This window comes from Nomascus leucogenys, chromosome 20 (genome assembly GCF_006542625.1).
Source record: "Nomascus leucogenys isolate Asia chromosome 20, Asia_NLE_v1, whole genome shotgun sequence".
Classification (NCBI taxonomy): domain Eukaryota; kingdom Metazoa; phylum Chordata; class Mammalia; order Primates; family Hylobatidae; genus Nomascus; species Nomascus leucogenys.
In genome coordinates, this window is record NC_044400.1 from 11,640,743 (window position 1) to 11,659,206 (window position 18,464).

Here is an 18,464-nt window from a genome sequence, read left to right on the forward strand (position 1 = left end):
AGCCTGGGAATTACATAAGTAGCACACACAGATAACAACATTACTATTAGGAGTCTGTAATATTTTAAGCAATAAAAATAGCAAGGTGTTCCCATTAGTCAGGATTTGTCTGCAAATTACAGAAATCCAACATAAACCAGTGGTAAAATGGAATTTCAGTCTTGATTACAAGGAGTGGATAGAGTAGATGTGGGGCAGAATTTGGATCCAGGTATTCACATATAGTCATTAGATACCAATCTCATTTTTTTCTCCATTTATAAGTATGTCTTTACTCTGTTGGTGTCTTCTGAGACAGCAGTTCTTAAAATGGCCCCTAGAAATGTGAGGTTATGATACTTATAATCTCAATGGGAGAAAAATAATCTCTTTCAAAATCTATAGGAATGACCTCAAACAACTTTCATTGACCTTCCTGGGTTATCGACAGAAACTTCTAATTGCCTGTTTCTATACCATTTTACTTTTGCTTTCTCCTTAGACACAGAACTTTACCTCTTAGCTTGACATATTGCTATCTAGAAGTTATCACATTTTCCAGCTTCTCTTGTGTGGTCATGTGACTAAGTTTTGACCACTGAGATAGAAGCAGAGTGTTATGTGGGACTCCCAAGAAAATGGTTCAAGGGTAGTTTTCTCAACATGGAAGGGCTTCTTCCTTTGCCCTTCTGTCCCTTTTCCTCTGGCCTGCAAAGTTATGTCTTGAGCTCTAGCAGTCATGGATGGTGGGGCAAAAAGATAGAAATGTCAGTTCCTGAGGAAATCACCTGGCCACCATACAATCCCTGTACTGCCTCCTCAATGCCTCTCTAATGTAAAAGCATAATGAATGATCACATTTAAGCAGTAAATTACAGTGGACCAACTATGCTGCAGGGCAGTAGGCAGTACGCCACCCTAGGTCAGGCCGTCCTCCCTTGTGGTAGTGTAAGTAGAAATCCAGAATTAACAGCTTCACCAGGTATGAGAACAGTAGTTTCAAAAAACAAAACAAAAATGAAAGCTGATTAAAACAATAAGAATGTTATATATTTACTAAGTGCATATGCACCAAAAAAAAAAAAAAATGTGCCAGTAAACCCTACGGGCCACAGAAAAGGAGACAGAGAATATGTTCTCCTCACGTCTGTTACCACTTTGGGTGAACTTGTAATCAGTCAAGGAGATTTAGTACATTTGCAAGACAGCATGTGTAGTTATTTGTTTCCTTATAATGTAAAAAGAGATGTTGAGGAGTGTTTAGAATGAGAGAACAGAATTGTATAAGGTTGATTTAAAAAGAGAAAATAATGACTTCTCTATAAAAGGTGATGCTTTGATAGTTAAGAGATGGTTAACCTGCCTCCCAAGAGAAGATGAGGTCTTTGCAAAAGAAAGTTTGCCAGTTCTAACTCCATCCTTCTGACTCCATAATGGTATAATCTGGAAATCAAAGGAACAAGGAGCTGCCATGATTGAAGCTTAACTTCATTGTTCCCATAGTTCTTTTCACCTCATTATTTCCATTACTATATTTATTTATTTATTTATTGGTAACCAACATGACTACCTGTTACCCAACTATTTGTAATTATCATGTTTCCTGAAATAGAAGATGGAAAATGGTAACTACAAAAGAACAGTAGCAAGAAGGACAAAACTTTGTATTTCCAATATCTCTTAATCCCCAAATTAAAGTCCTCTTCCTAACTTTACTCAAATTGTTTTATGCATTATATTTTCAAACTAATAGCAAACTTAAAAAAGAAGGAACAAAACAATTTTTCTGGTCAGCTGAATAAAACACACAGCTGACTTACAAGTGGTATTTCATTTTCTAAACAACTAAAACAATAGTGAAACAGTATATAATTTCAATTTATTTAGGTAGCTACTGATTCATTATTTTGTGACATTTAATAAACAAAAAATTATATATACAACAGGCTTTATTTCACATATTCATTGAAGAACTGACAGTGTTTCCCCAATAATGTAATGTATTTATTTTGACCTCTGCCACAAAGCTAAAAAAACAAAAACAAAAACAAAAAGCAATGTAGAGTGGCTAACTTAGACTCCATCTCTACAAAAAATAAAAGAAAATAAATTAGCCAGGCTTGGTGGTGTGTGCGTAGTCCAGGCTACTTGGGAAGCTGAGGTGGGAGGATCACTTGAGTCCAGGAGGTCGAGGTTGCAGTGAGCTGTGATTGCACCACTGCATTCCAGCCTGGGTGACAGAGCAAAATACTGTCTCTGAAAAAAAAAAAAAAAGTTACATATGAAAGGTCTACATATAACATTTTAATTGTTAGATATTAGTGGAAAAACTTTGTGGTGTATGTTTATTTAGAATGTTTTCAGGAGGAAAAAAAAAAGTGGTACAGAAAACATGAAAGCATGAAAACATCCTTAAATTCACAGATTAAAATAAAACCTTTGGCACTCTTGAAGAAGATGCATTTTTATATAATTTATATCCTATATTCTGAATCACATGTATTATAGTTAGGCTATATAGAAAAGCACTGGTCTCTAATAAAAGTACAAAAATTAGCCGGGTGTGGTAGCCCACACCTGTAGTCCCAGCTCCTCGGGAGGCTGAGGCAGGAGAATTGCTTGAACTCAGGAGGTAGAGGTTGCAGTGGGCCGAGATCGTGTCACTGCACTCCAGCCTGGGTGACAGAGCAAGAACCCCTCTCCAAAAAAAAAAAAAAAAAAAAAAAAAAAAAAAGAAGATTGCATTCTTTTGAATCCTTGCACTGATCACACAATTTAGTCTAGCTCATTGAATCTGCATTTTTACGTAAACAATAGGGCAGAGAAAGCTATCAGATACGCATTTGTCTCAGGTGAACAGAGGGATGATCTTCTGTCCCCCGCACCTGTGAAGATAAACTCAGTGTTTAGATTGCCAGGTTGAAATTCAACAGAGCTGTTTTAGGGTAAATATCTTGAGGTTCGCGAGGAATTTCCTTGTGAGCAAATTGTGAGGGAGGTATGTAGCGTAAAAAAAAAACTTTGTAGCTATGTTATTTAAGAATGAAATGAAAGAGAAAGACAGGTTTGCCTGATGTAATTCTCAGCTTGACTTTTGCCTTGTCTTAGTGATTTTAGGGTCCTGAGATTTATTTTCCTTTCACATGTGTAAATATCCCTCTTTTATTACCATTTAAGAGACTGAATCTCAGAGCAGTTCAATCATTTGCTCAATGCTACATGCTGAAACAGGGAAGTAGCAACTTGAATCCAGACAGTCTCACTCCAGCCCTGGTGTTTCCCATTACTTTGGGATACATGCAAAATCTTGAGAATACTTTAAAACTTACATGATTGATGAGCATAAATAATAGCATAATTCTGTTTCATTTTAATTATGAAACAATAAAAACATGGTAGCCTCAAATGTCAAATAAATCTCTAGAAAAAATATATATGTACTTTATATGTACTTTTTTTTTTGCCATTACTTATAGTTAATTAGTATAAAGCATTTAAATTCTGGGGCTTAAATTCTGAGGCTCTAAGGAAGTTTGTTTTTGTTTTTGTTTTGTTTTGTTTTTACAGGCAGTTCTCTGGAATTCATACTACCTTCCCATGCTGATAATACCTAAGTATTCAGGGACTATATGAACAATATTTTATCAAGGTGTAATTGTTTGGGTTTTTTAAACTCCTCGCAATTCTAATAGCAAGGTAATTTTAATTAAAACAAAACGAAGTACACAGATCTTATTCAGTTTGATGAGTTTCTTCTACAGTATACAACGTGTAACAGACACCCAAAACAAGATACAGAAACTTTTCATCTACCCAGATACTTCCCTGATGCTCCTTTCAATCAATTCCCCCAACACTGCTCTTCACATCCACTAATTCTTATATCACCATCGATTGGTTCTGTTTGTATTTGGATTTTTTTTTTTTTTTTTTTTTTTGAGACGGAGTCTCGCTCTGTCCCCAGGCTGGAGTGCAGTGGCGCAATCTCGGCTCACTGCAAGCTCCGCCTCCCGGGTTCACGCCATTCTCCTGCCTCAGCCTCTCCGAGTAGCTGGGACTACAGGCGCCCGCCACCACGCCCGGCTAATTTTTTGTATTTTTAGTAGAGACGGGGTTTCACCGTGTTCTCGATCTCCTGACTTCGTGATCCGCCCTCCTCGGCCTCCCAAAGTGCTGGGATTACAAGCGTGAGCCACCGCGCCCAGCCTGGATTTTATATATATAGATATGGTATCCATTATTTTGCTTGTGACTTTTTCATTTGCATAATGCTGTCAAATATTGTTTAATGCTGTCAAAAATATTTTTGACTTATTGTATGTTAAGAATTTAGTTTTTTTTATTCTTGGGTAATATTCAATGTTATGAATATATTCCAATTTGGATGATTTTAGTAGTTAATAGTTATGATAAGTTTGCTTATCATAATCAGAAAGGTTATAGCAATAACATGTCTTACACAAATTAGTTTTATAAATATTTACTTTTATTTTTATTGGGTGAATACCTACAAGTAAAATTGCTGAGTCACATAGTAGATATGTTTACCTTTATGAAAACCAGCAAGAGAGTCTAGGTCCTCCATATTCTCATAAAAATTAGATATGGCCTTTTTGATTTGAATAATTCCAGTAGATATGTAGTGGTATCTCATTGTAGGTTTTGTTTGCATTAGCTTGATGACTAATGACTTTGAGAACCTTTATTTGCTACTCAAATATTTGTGTGTGTGTGTGTGTGTGTGAAGTTTCTATTCAAGTGTTTTGCCTACAAATGGGTAGGCTATATAGGAATTTTTATACATTCCGGATAATTCCTTTCTAAGATATGTATATGATAAATCTCTTTACTTAATGATATGTCCCTCATCTATTCAGGTGGTTAATGGTGTCTTTTGAAGACCAAAATATTTTAATTGTTGAAGTCTAATTTATCATTTTTTTATTTTACTGTGAATGCTTTTTGTCAATGCCTGTCCAAGTAACCCTTGTCTTTTCCAACATTATAAGAGTATTTTCCTATATTCTAGAAATTTTACATTATGTTTATACTTTCAGATTGCTTTTTTATGTATGGCATAGGATGGAGATTTATGTTTTTATAGAGATAACCACTTGTTTTAGCAATATTTGTTTTAAAAGACTTGCCTTTCTTCATCAAATTGACTAGAGGCCTTTATTGAAACTCGGTTGACCATATGTACATTCCTTATTTTTAAATTCATTTTGTCCAATAGTACATTCTCTTGATTACTGTAGCTTTCTAGTAAGTCTTACAACGAAGTACTGTAAATTCTCCAGCTTAATTTTTCTTTTTCAAGAAATGTTTGATTATTCTACAACCTTTGCATTTCCTTTTTTTTTCTGTTTGTTTGTTTGTTTTTTACATAGAGTCTTACTCTTGTCACCTATGCTGGAGTGCAATGGCACAGCACGGCTCACTGCAACCTCCGTCTCCCAGGTTCAAGTGATTCTCCTGGCCTAGCTTCTCAAGTAGCTGGGACTGCAGGCACATGCCACCACACCCAGCTAATTTTCATATTTTTTAGTAGAGATGGGGTTTCAATCAGTTGGCCAGGCTGGTCTCAAACTCCTTACCTCATGATCTGCCAGCCTTGACCTCAAAAAATGCTGAGATTACTGGTGTGAGCCACCACCACGCCCAGCCTTTTCAATGTAATTTTACAACAATCTTACCTATTTCTTCAAAAAAAACTTGCTGTAATTTGACAGTGATTAAACTAATTATATGAATATATATAATATATATAACTATATATAACTATATATAACTATATATATATATAATATATGTAACTATATATAATAAATATAACTATATATGTAACTATAATAAATATAACTATATATGTAACTATATATATTATATATAACTATATAATATATATAACTATATATAATATATAAAACTATATATAATATATAAAACTATATATAATATATATAACTATATGTAATATATAACTATATATAATATATAACTATATGTAATATATAACTATGTATTATATATAACTATATATAACTATAATATACATAACTATATATTATACATAATATATAACTATATTATACATATAACTATATAATATATAACTATATTATATATAACTATATAATATATAACTGTATATTATATATAACTATATAATATATAACTGTATATTATATATATAACTATATAATATATAACTGTATATTATATATATAACTATATAATTGTATATTATATTATATATAACTATATAATATATAACTGTATATTATATATATAACTATATATAAAACTTTGGAAAAAATGAACATTTTAAACAATTTTCAGTTTTCTAATCCATAAACATGATATGTATCTGCATTTCTTAGGCATTATTCAATTTTTCTCAGCAATGTTTTATAGTCTTCAGTATAAAGACCATACATAAATTTTGCTAGATTTATTCATAGGCATGTTTTTTTTCATTGATACCATTGTCAGTTTGTTTCATTTTTGTTTATTGCTAACATATAAAAATACAATTAAATTTATATATTGATCTTATATTTTATTACCTTCTTAAATTTACTTATTACTTGCAGTAGTTAGTAGATTCATTTGGGTCTAAAGAGAAACTTAAATTCCATTCCCACTGTTGTTTTTTGTTTCACTTCTCCACGTCTTGCTCCCAGAGGCATCCCTAGTGCTAGATTTTTGAATCCCTTTTCAGAAATGTCCCATCCATATACAAACACCAATAATATTACATTATACACTACATATAACTCTCCTGTTTAAAGGTCTCTCATCTTACCTTTCTGGGAAGATCAAATTTATTACCAATACCACATGTATTATGTGATAATATGTTTAAAATGAAAGCAAGTTTCTACATACTATATTTGTTTTCTCCATACTTATAATACTTGAAAAAGGGAATAATGAGATATTTGAATGCTATTTAACAATATAAATTAATGTAAAACATTACATATTGTGAGCATTTTATATTAATTACTCTGGAGGTAATATAACGTGGAAATATATATGTTCTGTTTTATATCAGTTTTTTGAGCCAGTGATTTTTAATTTTGGTTTCTCTTTGGAATCATAGACTAGCTTTAATGAATACTGATATCTGGATCCCACCCCAGAGAGTCTGATTTTATTGATTTGATATGGGATATGGTTTGGGCAAAGAGATATTTTAAAGTTCCCCAAGCGATTTTAATGTGTAACCAATTTGAGAACTGATGTTTTAGGCCTTACTCATACAGTTCCCCCTCTAAAATGTGTCTCTGTGTGTGTGTGTGTGCACCTCAAGGGAGGTTTGAAATGCAGAACAATGCTATGTAGTTTGTATTTGTAATTTTTACAAGTAATTTCATGGATCAAAAAAGTTAAATAACTTGGAACCATAAAATGTGTATAACCTTACGTAAGGCAACTAATGTTTCCTGCATTACTCTTTCTTCATGCCCCAAAAGGAAATTTTAGCAATGAACTCTAATTTGTTTTTGTTAAGACATAGGTACAGGTATTTTTAAACACAAACTATGATACAAATGTTTAAATATAGAAAAAATACAAAATGGATTTAAGAAAAAAATAAAAAACCTATTAAATTGATTGTCATTACCAAATACTAACCTTTGGCAGTCAAGGAGAATTGTTGTGCTGGGAGTCTGTGTTATAAAAGTGGATTACATGGGCTGTTTTTCTGGTCCAGTCTTATCTTTCTTATTTTCTTATATCCTAAAATTTTAAGACATTATTTAAAAATTGTACAAGCAGGCCAGGCATGGTGGCTCACGCCTGTAATCCCAGCACGTTGGGAGGCCAAGACCGGCGGATCACCTGAGGTCAGGAGTTCACGACCAGCCTGACCTACATGGCAAAACCCTGTCTCTACTAAAAAATACAAAAATTGGCCAGGTATGGTGGCACACGCCTGTAATCGCAGCTACTCGGGAGGCTGAGACAGGAGAATCACTTAAACTCAGGAAGTGGAGGTTGCAGTGAGCCAAGATCACGCCACTGCACTCCAGCCTGTGGGACAGGGCAAGACTCCATCTCCAGGAAAAAAAAAAAAAAAAATACAAGCAACACATGCAAGGAGTAAATAAGACTAATGTTTACACATAGAACAGTATTTTTAGAGTTTATTATAACTGGCAAATAAAATAGACATACAAATTGTTCAGTACAAAACTTCATATTTTCAGTGGTCATTCAACCTAACATATTTCCTGATTGACTGAGGTGTGTAGAATGTCACATTAGAAATTCTGCAAAATTTAGGCCAAATTTTAAACCTAAAGCTAAATATAACACAAAGTGGACATAATATAAAGCAGAAAACATTGCACTTGACATTCTGAATAATTATTAGCAGGCAGGAAGAAAAGGAGGAAGTGAAATTCAGGCAATACTTTTTTTTTTTAATAGAAAAATGCATTTGAAATCTATCATAAGAATTTCTCTGATAAAATGTTGCTGAAGTTGGAGCTGGATATAAATTCCTACTTTGCCATTTAACATATTTGTAAGATTGGAGAAATTATTTAAATATTTTGAAAGCTATTTTCTTCATATGTTTAAATAAATATAACAATACTTTAAAATATTATGAGGATTGGGTGTGATTCTGTGTATGAAAATGCTTAGCAAAGAGGCTGGATCCTCAATAGATGCTCAGTATTTAATTTTCATAAGTATACCTAAGTCACTTTTGCTTTCTTAATGTTATTTAAGTCTGAATTCTACAAGTTGCATTTCGAAGTAAAGCACAAAACCACCACCAATAACTTACCCACTCCTTTAGCTAATTTGTTTCACTAGTCTGAGACTGGAAGCACTTCACTATCCATCTCCAGTATGGCTGATAAGGAGTTGATCTAAGTACATGAAAGGGAAATGTGTTCTAAATTGTGTATTGTATTAAGGCTTATAATTTTATCATTTTAGTGTTATTTAATTCATAATTTTGATACTTTAGAACCTTGCTATTCAGTGTGCTTCATAGACAAAAGGCAATATTATTGCCAGCCAGCTCATTAGAAACCCAGACCTACTGAATCCTAATTTCCATTATGGCAAAATTCCCAAATGACTTATATGTATGCACATTAAGGTTTAATGGAGCACTGTTTTAGCTATATATAGTTCAGTATTACTCTTTAAATACATATGATTTAAATTTTAAATAAATTCTTATTACATGCATTCTGATTCTGGCTGATATAGATGTAAGTTACATTTGTTGTAAAAAGCACTAGATCAGGAGTAGAAGCACACTTCTTTTATATTGGCTGTGCCATTTAATAATAGTGAAAATTTATTAAGTTCCTAAATTTCCAAAAGTTTTTATTTCACCATCTGTAAAGTGAAAGGCTAGTTAATACTTTTCCTGGTACTCAGTGGAATAGTTTAAAGGTTCATGTGAGATAGCACATAATTAATGTTCAAACTCTGTACACATGTGAAGCATTATTATAACCTATGAGTTTATGAGTGGGCAGTGGCCAGGATTTAGAAAGAACAACTAATCACAGATCAGTTACGAATAAGAGCTCCTTAGGGAGAAAGACAAGATGACAACCACAGAATTTGATTAATAACCATATATTTTGTTGCTTCATTGCAGAAATACAGGGTGGATAAGAGGGGAAGTGTCCTAAAGGAAAGGACAGCCTCCCGAAGTGCTGGGATTACAGGCGTGAGCCACCATGCCCGGCCAATTTTGATTTTTTAAAAACTGATTTGTGTTGACTTTGCTTGGATGGTCCAATCGGTTTCTTACGGCTTAGCTCACGGTGAAAGCATGAACAGTAGCAACATGAAACAAGACAAAAAAATATATATTTTCCTCAGCACTTGCCTTCAATTTTTCCTAAGGATGCTTCTTAGTAACTGAATTAAGGAAACATTATATGCCATGGATTTGACATGGCAGTCAGGACATTGTGACGGATGTCTTCATGGAAATCTACAATGCAAACTCTGGTTCTTTCCATTACAGATAAAAAGACTTGTGGACCTCATGAATTCCAGTGTAAAAACAACAACTGTATTCCAGATCACTGGCGGTGTGATAGCCAAAATGACTGCAGTGATAATTCAGATGAAGAAAACTGCAGTAAGTAACTCTTGCCTAATAATGTTTTGAGCTTGACAGCCCGTTCAATAAGCAGGATGGCAATTTTTAGTTCTGTTAAGGTATAAATTTGAACCTGTCTGTCTTATGGCTCACATTTTTATACATATATTCACATTTGGACAAGAATATTCAGACTACCTGAATCTCAAATGGTAGAATTATTGAAATGCTTATCCTAAGAGTTATTTTGTTACAGTTCTCACAATTGGTATGGAAGTATCATGAGGTTTAATGCAACCCGTTAGTATGCAATGAAGGAAACCCTCGATGGGAGTTCACACAATGAGCTGAATGATGTGGAGTCACTACAAAACATCTCATTCTTTAACAAATGGTATTCATTTCATTTCAGTCTCAAATCCTCTTACACTACAAATTCGCCCATGAGCATATTTCAGTGAAATATCACTTATTCTCTCTAGAGTAGTCAACACCTTATATATTCAGGGTGTATTTCTCTGAAAATAGAATAACGCTATTGTTATCATCTGCCTTCTCCATCTTATATAATAAATTTAAAAATAATAATTATCCCAAAATTTGACTTTCTGAAGAGTATGGCAGTTATATAAAATTGTGACAGTATCTCCAGATTGTAGCATTTATTTCAGAATATATATATGTATTTTTTTTAGAGAAGGTCTCACTGTGTTGCTCAGGCTGGAGAGCAGTGGCATGATCGTGACTCACTGCAGCCTTGATCTCCCAGGATCGGGTGATCCTCCCACCTCAGCCTTCCAGCTGGGACTACGGAAGCATGCCACCACACCTGGCTAGTTTTCTTTATTATTTGTAGAGACGCGATCTTGCCATGTTGCCCAGGCTGATCTCTAACTCTTGGGCCCACGCGATAAACCCTGGCCTCCCAAAGTGAGGGGATTACAGGCGTGAGCTGCCACACTCGGCCTGAATATATTTCTTACTGGCACTTTTATACACTGTCATTTAAACAAAGAAAGCTATACAAGCATGTTTAAAATAAGATAATAATCAAATTCCATTTATTAAATATTTATATCTGGTACTTCCAAGAAGACGTGATGCAGATTAATAATGATAACGTCTATTCTTGCAGACATCTCATTGGACTAAGAGCATTCATTTCCCCAGAGGCAGAAGACTAAATCTACATAGGAATATGTTATATTAAAGCATATAATTAGTAGAGTGAAAGCCTTAATAAACCACTTGGCTATTTGGCTTGCAAAATACCAACAAACGTTTTGGATAACTTTCAAAACTTAATCAGACCTGTCTTTGGGAATGAAGTATATTAAGCATGAAATCTCTGGATTATTGTGATTACAGAATACCCTGAATATAGAAACTTTTATAACTCCCTCTTTACATACATATCTTGTAACAGGTCGTAGTCTTTAGAAAGATAAAGAGCATTGCAGAGAGTCAACAGAGTTTTAGATTTCTTTAATCTCCAGTTTTTGAAAACTGTATATGGAAGTTCTCTGATCCACTTAAAGATTAAAATAAAATTCTGATGGGGTGGAGCTGGTAGGGATAGAAGCATAAATACAAAAAAAACCCACAGTTATGCATCTACTACTACTTTCTGCTTATTTATGAAACAGAACTTAAGTGTACAAATATCTACTTAGCTTTTTTCTTGATATATTTGGTGTTAATCATCAGTGAGGTAACTGAGAGCAAATGCCTTATAACGGAAGGATGTTGAAAGCAGAAGAGGGTGGATGAGAGGCCAACTCTGGAGACATGTCTTGGAGAACTTTCATTCATGGTGTGGTTGCATCTATGTGAGAAGTTAGCCTACTGCTATAATCAGAAAAGCAGGAGAAGAAGGAAGGGTTCGCCTGCTTCTGAGTCTGCTGGGGTTTTCTAAGTGGCTGAGTATCATTGTACTGACATCTAAAAGTCAGCCTTTGGCACAAGAAAGCAAGGAGAAAGAACACTGACTCTCACTTGTCACTGTGGAAACTCAGTGATAAATCACTGTAGCCACAGTGCCCTTAAGAAAAAGCAAGGGAAGTGGTTGCAAGATCAACCACCCAATTATGTGTGATTCTCTTTTAGTTTCTGTTCACTCTTGAGCTTGTCGACTAAGACAAGTAATATTGATGAACTTGCAGAGGAGAGATGACAGTGAACAAGAATGAAGTATTTTACAGTTGGTATTATGGAAGAGCAGTAGGCCTATATGGGACAAGTATTAGAGTATGTTTACATTTTACACATGTAAGAGGAATGTCAGAGTATGTTAAGGCAAATGTCAAAGTATATTAACATGTTTTGACATGTAAGAGTATGTAAGAAGATGGATCCAGGGATCTAGATGATTGAATAGGGCTTGAAGATACTATTTTGAATAGGCCAGAAGAAATGGGAAGGTTTCAACATTGACAATGCCAGTAGTTCTACACAGGCAGAAATTTAGTCAATAAAGAACGAGAAAAGAATTCAATTATATCTTTGAGGAGCACCAAAATATTAGTTATATAGAAACAAGCCTTAGGAAAAAAAAATACTATTGCTGTACTAAAATCTATCAAGATATGTGCAATTGTTATCTGTGAAAATAATTGTAGACACACACACACACACACACACATCACTGTCCTAATATATTAGGGCTGTGGTATATGTTGTCCTATTTTCTAAATATTATTGATCAGTGTTATGCACTTTGATTTACATTTGGCAGTTATTGTTAGCTATTATTAAGTAGTGACACATATCACAGACATATAAATCAATCTATATCATCATGTGTTGCTTAACAGTGGGGATACATTTTGAGAAATTTGTCGCCAGGCAATTTTGTCATTGTGTGAACCACATCAAGTGTACTTACACAAACATAGATGGTACAGACTACTACACACCTAAACTATATGGTTCAGCTAATTGCCCATAGGCTAAAAACCTATACGGCATGTTACTGTACTGAATACTACAGGGAATTGTAACACCATGGTATGTATTTGCTTATCAACATTTTAAAAGTACAGTAAAAATATTATAATTTATGGCACCACCACTGTATGTTGTTGGAAACGTTATTATGTAACACATAACTGTAGTTGAAAAATAACAGCAACATAATTTAAAGTCACTTTTGGACTTCTTTATTTATGAATCTGATTTCATGCATTTACTTTTTAATGTGTTGGAGATAGTCCAGTGATAGATACGGGAAGAGTTCAAATAGTAGTGGGGCAATTAACTGCCAATTACGTTTTAAATTTAATATGCTTTCTATATTTTTATATATACCTAGGATAATTAGTTCATTGTCATTTTATCATCCTCTGCTTATGATTTCCCTCGTTAAGTGTTCAACAGGGACACTTTGCTTCAACAATTATTTCTGCTCTTCGAAACAAGCAAATCTCATTGTCACTGGAGTTATTTTGTAATCTGGATCAGAGGTTTGGAAATAATTGAGAAATCTCAACATCTATAATATCTTTATCAACAAAAAATAAAATATGTCATATATGCCATCTAAGTTACTGATTTACAAAATAAATTACTTTATAGCCTTATATTATTAAGAAGTAACTAAAAATCCAATGGATTTTAAAATAACAAGTAATTAAAAATGTAGGTTTACATAGACAAGCTGCTTCTGCCTTATTTGAATTTCTAGTACTTTCACACTGAATTTCTATCAGATTATTTGTATAGAGTATAAGTTATACTAATTGTATTCTAAAAATTCTTGTCAAATGCTAACATCGACATTCATATAACTTTTGAACTTATCACTAAGAGTTTTTAAGATAGTAGAGAAACTGAAGTCCAAAAGTCTTTCTGCTCTGCCATTAACTCTATGGTTTTGAAAGCCACTTTTATTTCCTGAACATAATTTTCTTCAGTTTTGTGTAAGTTGACTTCAAAAGCTCTTTTCAGTTCTGTGGTTGTATGTTTTTGCCTCCATCAGTACTGAAAGAAATGATGGCCCTGTATTTTGTTCTTTCTTTCTTTCTTTTTATTTTTGAGAGGGAGCCCCACTTTGTTGCCCAGGCTGGAGTGTAGTGGCACAATTTTGACTCACTGCAACCTCCATCTCCTGGGTGCAAGTGATTCTCCTGCCTCAACCCCCCAAGTAGCTGGGATTATGGGTGCGCACGACGGTGCCCAGCTAATTTTTGTATTTTTCGTGAAGAGGGGGGTTTCACCATGTTGGCCAGACTGGTCTCGAACTCCCGACCTCAGGTTATCTGCCCACCTCAACCTCCCAAAATGTTGGGATTACAGGCGTTGAGCCACCACACTCAGCCCTTTATATTTTATTCTTATTGAAGAATCCCAATTAGCCTTCTGAAACATGGAAAGCACAAACTGAAAAAGCTTCTTGGTTGCCAATCTGGCTTGTCTAGATGAGGTTTATGGAAAACCTGGTTAATTGTTCCCATGTAGAGTTCCCCATGTACTCTTGGTCCAGGGATATAGGCAATATCCGAGAAAATTAGCATGAAAATAGCATTTTGGAAATACGGGGGAAAATGTCACACTCAATTTTTTTTTTCAGATGGGTTAGCTTTCACTGCAGTCATGTTGTTGTTATTGTTCTCTTTCGCAAGAAAAATAGTATCATGATAAAGACTGAAAACTGGTCTTTTACTTTATCCAAATAAGATCAAAGGTAAGATAAGCAATAAGGAAAAATTCCTTAGGGCTTTCCATGATAACTAAATTACATTTTCTTCAAGAGAGAGTTTATTTTTGAGCTATCTAGTGGCAAAAGATTCTGAGGTATATGAGTGATGGTTAGAAATAGACTCGGTACCCTATTCCTTGATGGTATTTGTATATGTATAAATCATGATTATTATTCAAAAGTAGATTTGCTGGCATTTTAAAAAACATGATAGAAACATGCAGAATTTCCACTTTCCCTGGAAAAGCTTTTCCCAGCTCATCTCTCAGCCTCTCTACTGCCATTTCGAAGCAGAATAATTAATAATGTTAGGACAAAGTCTCTATAAAACGAGCATTCTGTGGAACTCTTGGGCAAATGCTTTCAACTAGTGGCTTGATAACTTTTTTTAACCTACATCAACAACTTTCAACCCTTTGTATAGCAAAGTTTGTCAAGGCCTGTGAAGCCTTTGCTGTTTAGCACATGATGAGCACACTTACTTTTAAATAGGATAAAGGCAAATTAGAACATTAGAGGAAGAATTAGTCCCATTCTACAAATCCCAATTCTATGAAATTACATGTTTCTTCTGCTGTTTTTAAACATGTAAGTATGATATGTTTTAAATTTACTCTTTATTCTTTTCATGAAAAAATTTTTGGCTGTTATTTTCCATTGTTAAATAAATTGAACATATTTCACTATAATTTCTTTCCTCTAAGAATAAAACTGCATGTGTCTGCAACCAGGAGGGTGAAATGGCTTCAGTATGGAATGATGATAAGAGCAAATGAGTTTTCTCTTGTTATTATTAATAAAACAGATATTGCTAGCCATGTACCTTAGATAAGTAACTTGGCTTCCCAGGGCTTTAATGTTAATCTCTGTAATATGTGGACGCTTATTTTTTCCTCAATTGTATGGGAAGCAATGATACAGCTACTAGGAGAAAGTACAGGCCCTGGTATCAAGTTGTCTTGATTCAAGTTCAATTAATAGCTCTTCTGTACACTCGGTGATTTGAAGTACATTACTTATCATCTCTGTGCCTCAATTTATGCATCTAAAACAGGGTGCAAGTATAGCATGTTCCTTAGAGAGTTGTTATAAAAATTCACTGGTGAGTTAATTCAAGTACTTTGCATTAACTTTACCTAGTACCTGACAACAAATAAGTAATCAGTAGATAGTAATTATTATTATTGTTATAATAAATATTAGTATTGTTATTTTTAAGATTAAAGCATAATCTATGTGAATACCTTATATAAACAAAAAGAGAAATTTCTATTGTCACATTTACTAAACAAAGGAGTGTAGGAACATGAGAAGATTATCCGCTTAAGGGCATTTTCCCATTCTATCAAATGGCACCTTGTCTTATACCATGAAGGTCTTGTTTTAAACTAAACTAAGTAGCAGAGTAGAACGAAATGCTTGCTGACACACATTACTTTTTCTATAGTTCTTCCCATCCAATGTTCTGAAGGGTTTCTTTTTTTTCTTTTTTTTTTTTTTTCCAAGCACAGTCTTGCTTTATCCCCCAGGCTGGAATGCAGTGGCATGATCTCAGCTCACTGCAGCCTCTGTCTCCCAGATTCGAGTAATTATCCCACCTCAGCCTCCCAAGTAGCTGGGATTACAGGCGCCTGCCACCAAGGCAGGCTAATTTTTGTATTTTTAGTAGAGACAGGTTTTTGCCATGTTGACCAGGCTGGCCTTGAACTCCTGACCTCAACTGATCTGCCCGCCTCGGCCTCCCAAGTGCTGAGATTACAGGCGTGAGCCACCGTGCCTTGCCCTGAAAGGGTTTCTTTATATAGAAATGTAGGAGCCCTCATGATACCAAACCATCAAGATGTTACTCTATATGTAGAAACCAAGGGATTGTGTAGAGCAAAATCCAAATGCAGACTGATTTACTCACAATCTTTGTGCAGAAAATCAGGCATCATATGGATATTCCTTAATGTCTGTTAGTTATTGCTTCTTGACCCAGTAAGAATATTATTATGTGTGATACAGCTGCAAATACAAGGAATGAATAGAGAAAACACGAAGAGGTCTTTCATCATGTAAGATATCAGTCCTGTTTAGAGAACACAAACAAAACAAGAGATGATATCCAGCAGTCATATTGATTACTTGTATGAACGAATTTCTGAAATCCTACTTCATTTTCCAGATGGAACATATTCCAGCAGGAATTAAGCCAAGTAGTAAGTCATTACTATGTGGCTTATGCCCTATGTGGAATATGGGACAGCATAATTAAATCAATAACTGCTAAATTATCTAAATTGACAGGCAAGTGATATAGGGCACAATAAACAATGGCATAAACAAGTGTGCAGATTTTAAAGACGAATCTTACAAATTAGCTTTGTGTAATATTATCCCTATATACTCTTCTTGTTCCAGGAACTCCAGATTTTCTGGGGACAAAATTGAACAATTAGAATGTTTTTAGAATACATAATAAAAAGTCAAATACAAAGGCTAGACTCACTGCCCAGTTAATAATAAACAGCCCCATGCATACAGAGAGTCACAAAATGTCGTACTTACTTAAATACATAAAATGACATAGAACTCCAACAACTAAGAAAGATCACTGTTATAGTATGACAATAGGTACATTTTCAGGCTTATTTTTATTAAACAGTAGACCATTTATCTTTTGTCCTATGTTCCGACTTGTTTTTGTAATGCCATTTACAGCTCACTGCAGCCTCTGTCTTTATTCATGACTTTAAAAATAAATTTGAAAAATTATTATATTATGTACCATAGATACTTCATGAGATTTTTCCTAGACAATACATTGGTTCTGTTTGACTAACCACTTTTTTTTTTCTTTAATGCTACCTCATGTCATATGTCATATAAATTTTACAATGCACTTACATATAACAGAATAACCCTGTGCTGTTTTTCTATCCCCAGAGCCACAGACATGTACATTGAAAGATTTCCTCTGTGCCAATGGGGACTGTGTTTCTTCAAGGTTTTGGTGTGACGGAGATTTTGACTGTGCAGATGGCTCTGATGAGGTAGGCATCTTTGTAAAATCAAAAAGAAAGCGGCTCTTCAGAACCACATTTGTAATTATTATTATTCAGTCCAGTAAGTGTGGCAAGGACAGCTCAGAAATACTTTCCTCCTGACACATTGAGATAAGTATTATATCCATGTGCTGTGCTCCACATCCCCAGCACAGGGAATAGCTCTTGTGCTGCTATTGACAGTTAATTTTATAGTCTGTTTTACCTCAACTGGTGAATAGCTGGGTTGTGGGAATAGGATGTTTGGAAACCCTATTCCCTATAGCTGATGCCCCTGCCATCTGTGAATTAGTTCATAAATTTGCTGCAGTATTTATAGTGAGGACTAATATTTTTATGCATTTTAAACAGTTTCTTCTCCCCAGTCTCTTTCTTCCATAGATATAGTCTTTCAGACATCGATGTGGGTCATCAATTTTCATGAAACCACAGGTTGAGCTTTGCTTCGGTGATGAATCACAATCCATTTATAATAAGTCCTATGTACACACAGCTTTAAGTGAAAAAGTTTACAAATCCTCTGGATAATTCTATAAACTTAGTTTGTGCTAACATTTATAATACTTCATACAATTTGTTATTTATGCATTTATGTCCTTAGGTTTCAGATATTAATTACTCCATGATGCTTTAAAAATAATAAACAACA

The 18,464-nt window shown here is 34.2% G+C and overlaps 1 protein-coding gene across 1 annotated transcript in view; it reads left to right on the top strand.

Annotated features, from left to right (window-relative positions):
* The window catches only part of LRP1B (LDL receptor related protein 1B), a 1,933,392-nt gene that overhangs the window by 1,761,215 nt on the left and 153,713 nt on the right, over positions 1 to 18,464 (top strand). Inside the window, exons 67-68 of the mRNA XM_003267617.4 lie at positions 9,995 to 10,111; positions 17,697 to 17,803. Coding sequence (XP_003267665.2) covers positions 9,995 to 10,111; positions 17,697 to 17,803 — 224 coding nt within the window. The remainder of the gene's footprint in view (positions 1 to 9,994; positions 10,112 to 17,696; positions 17,804 to 18,464) is intronic.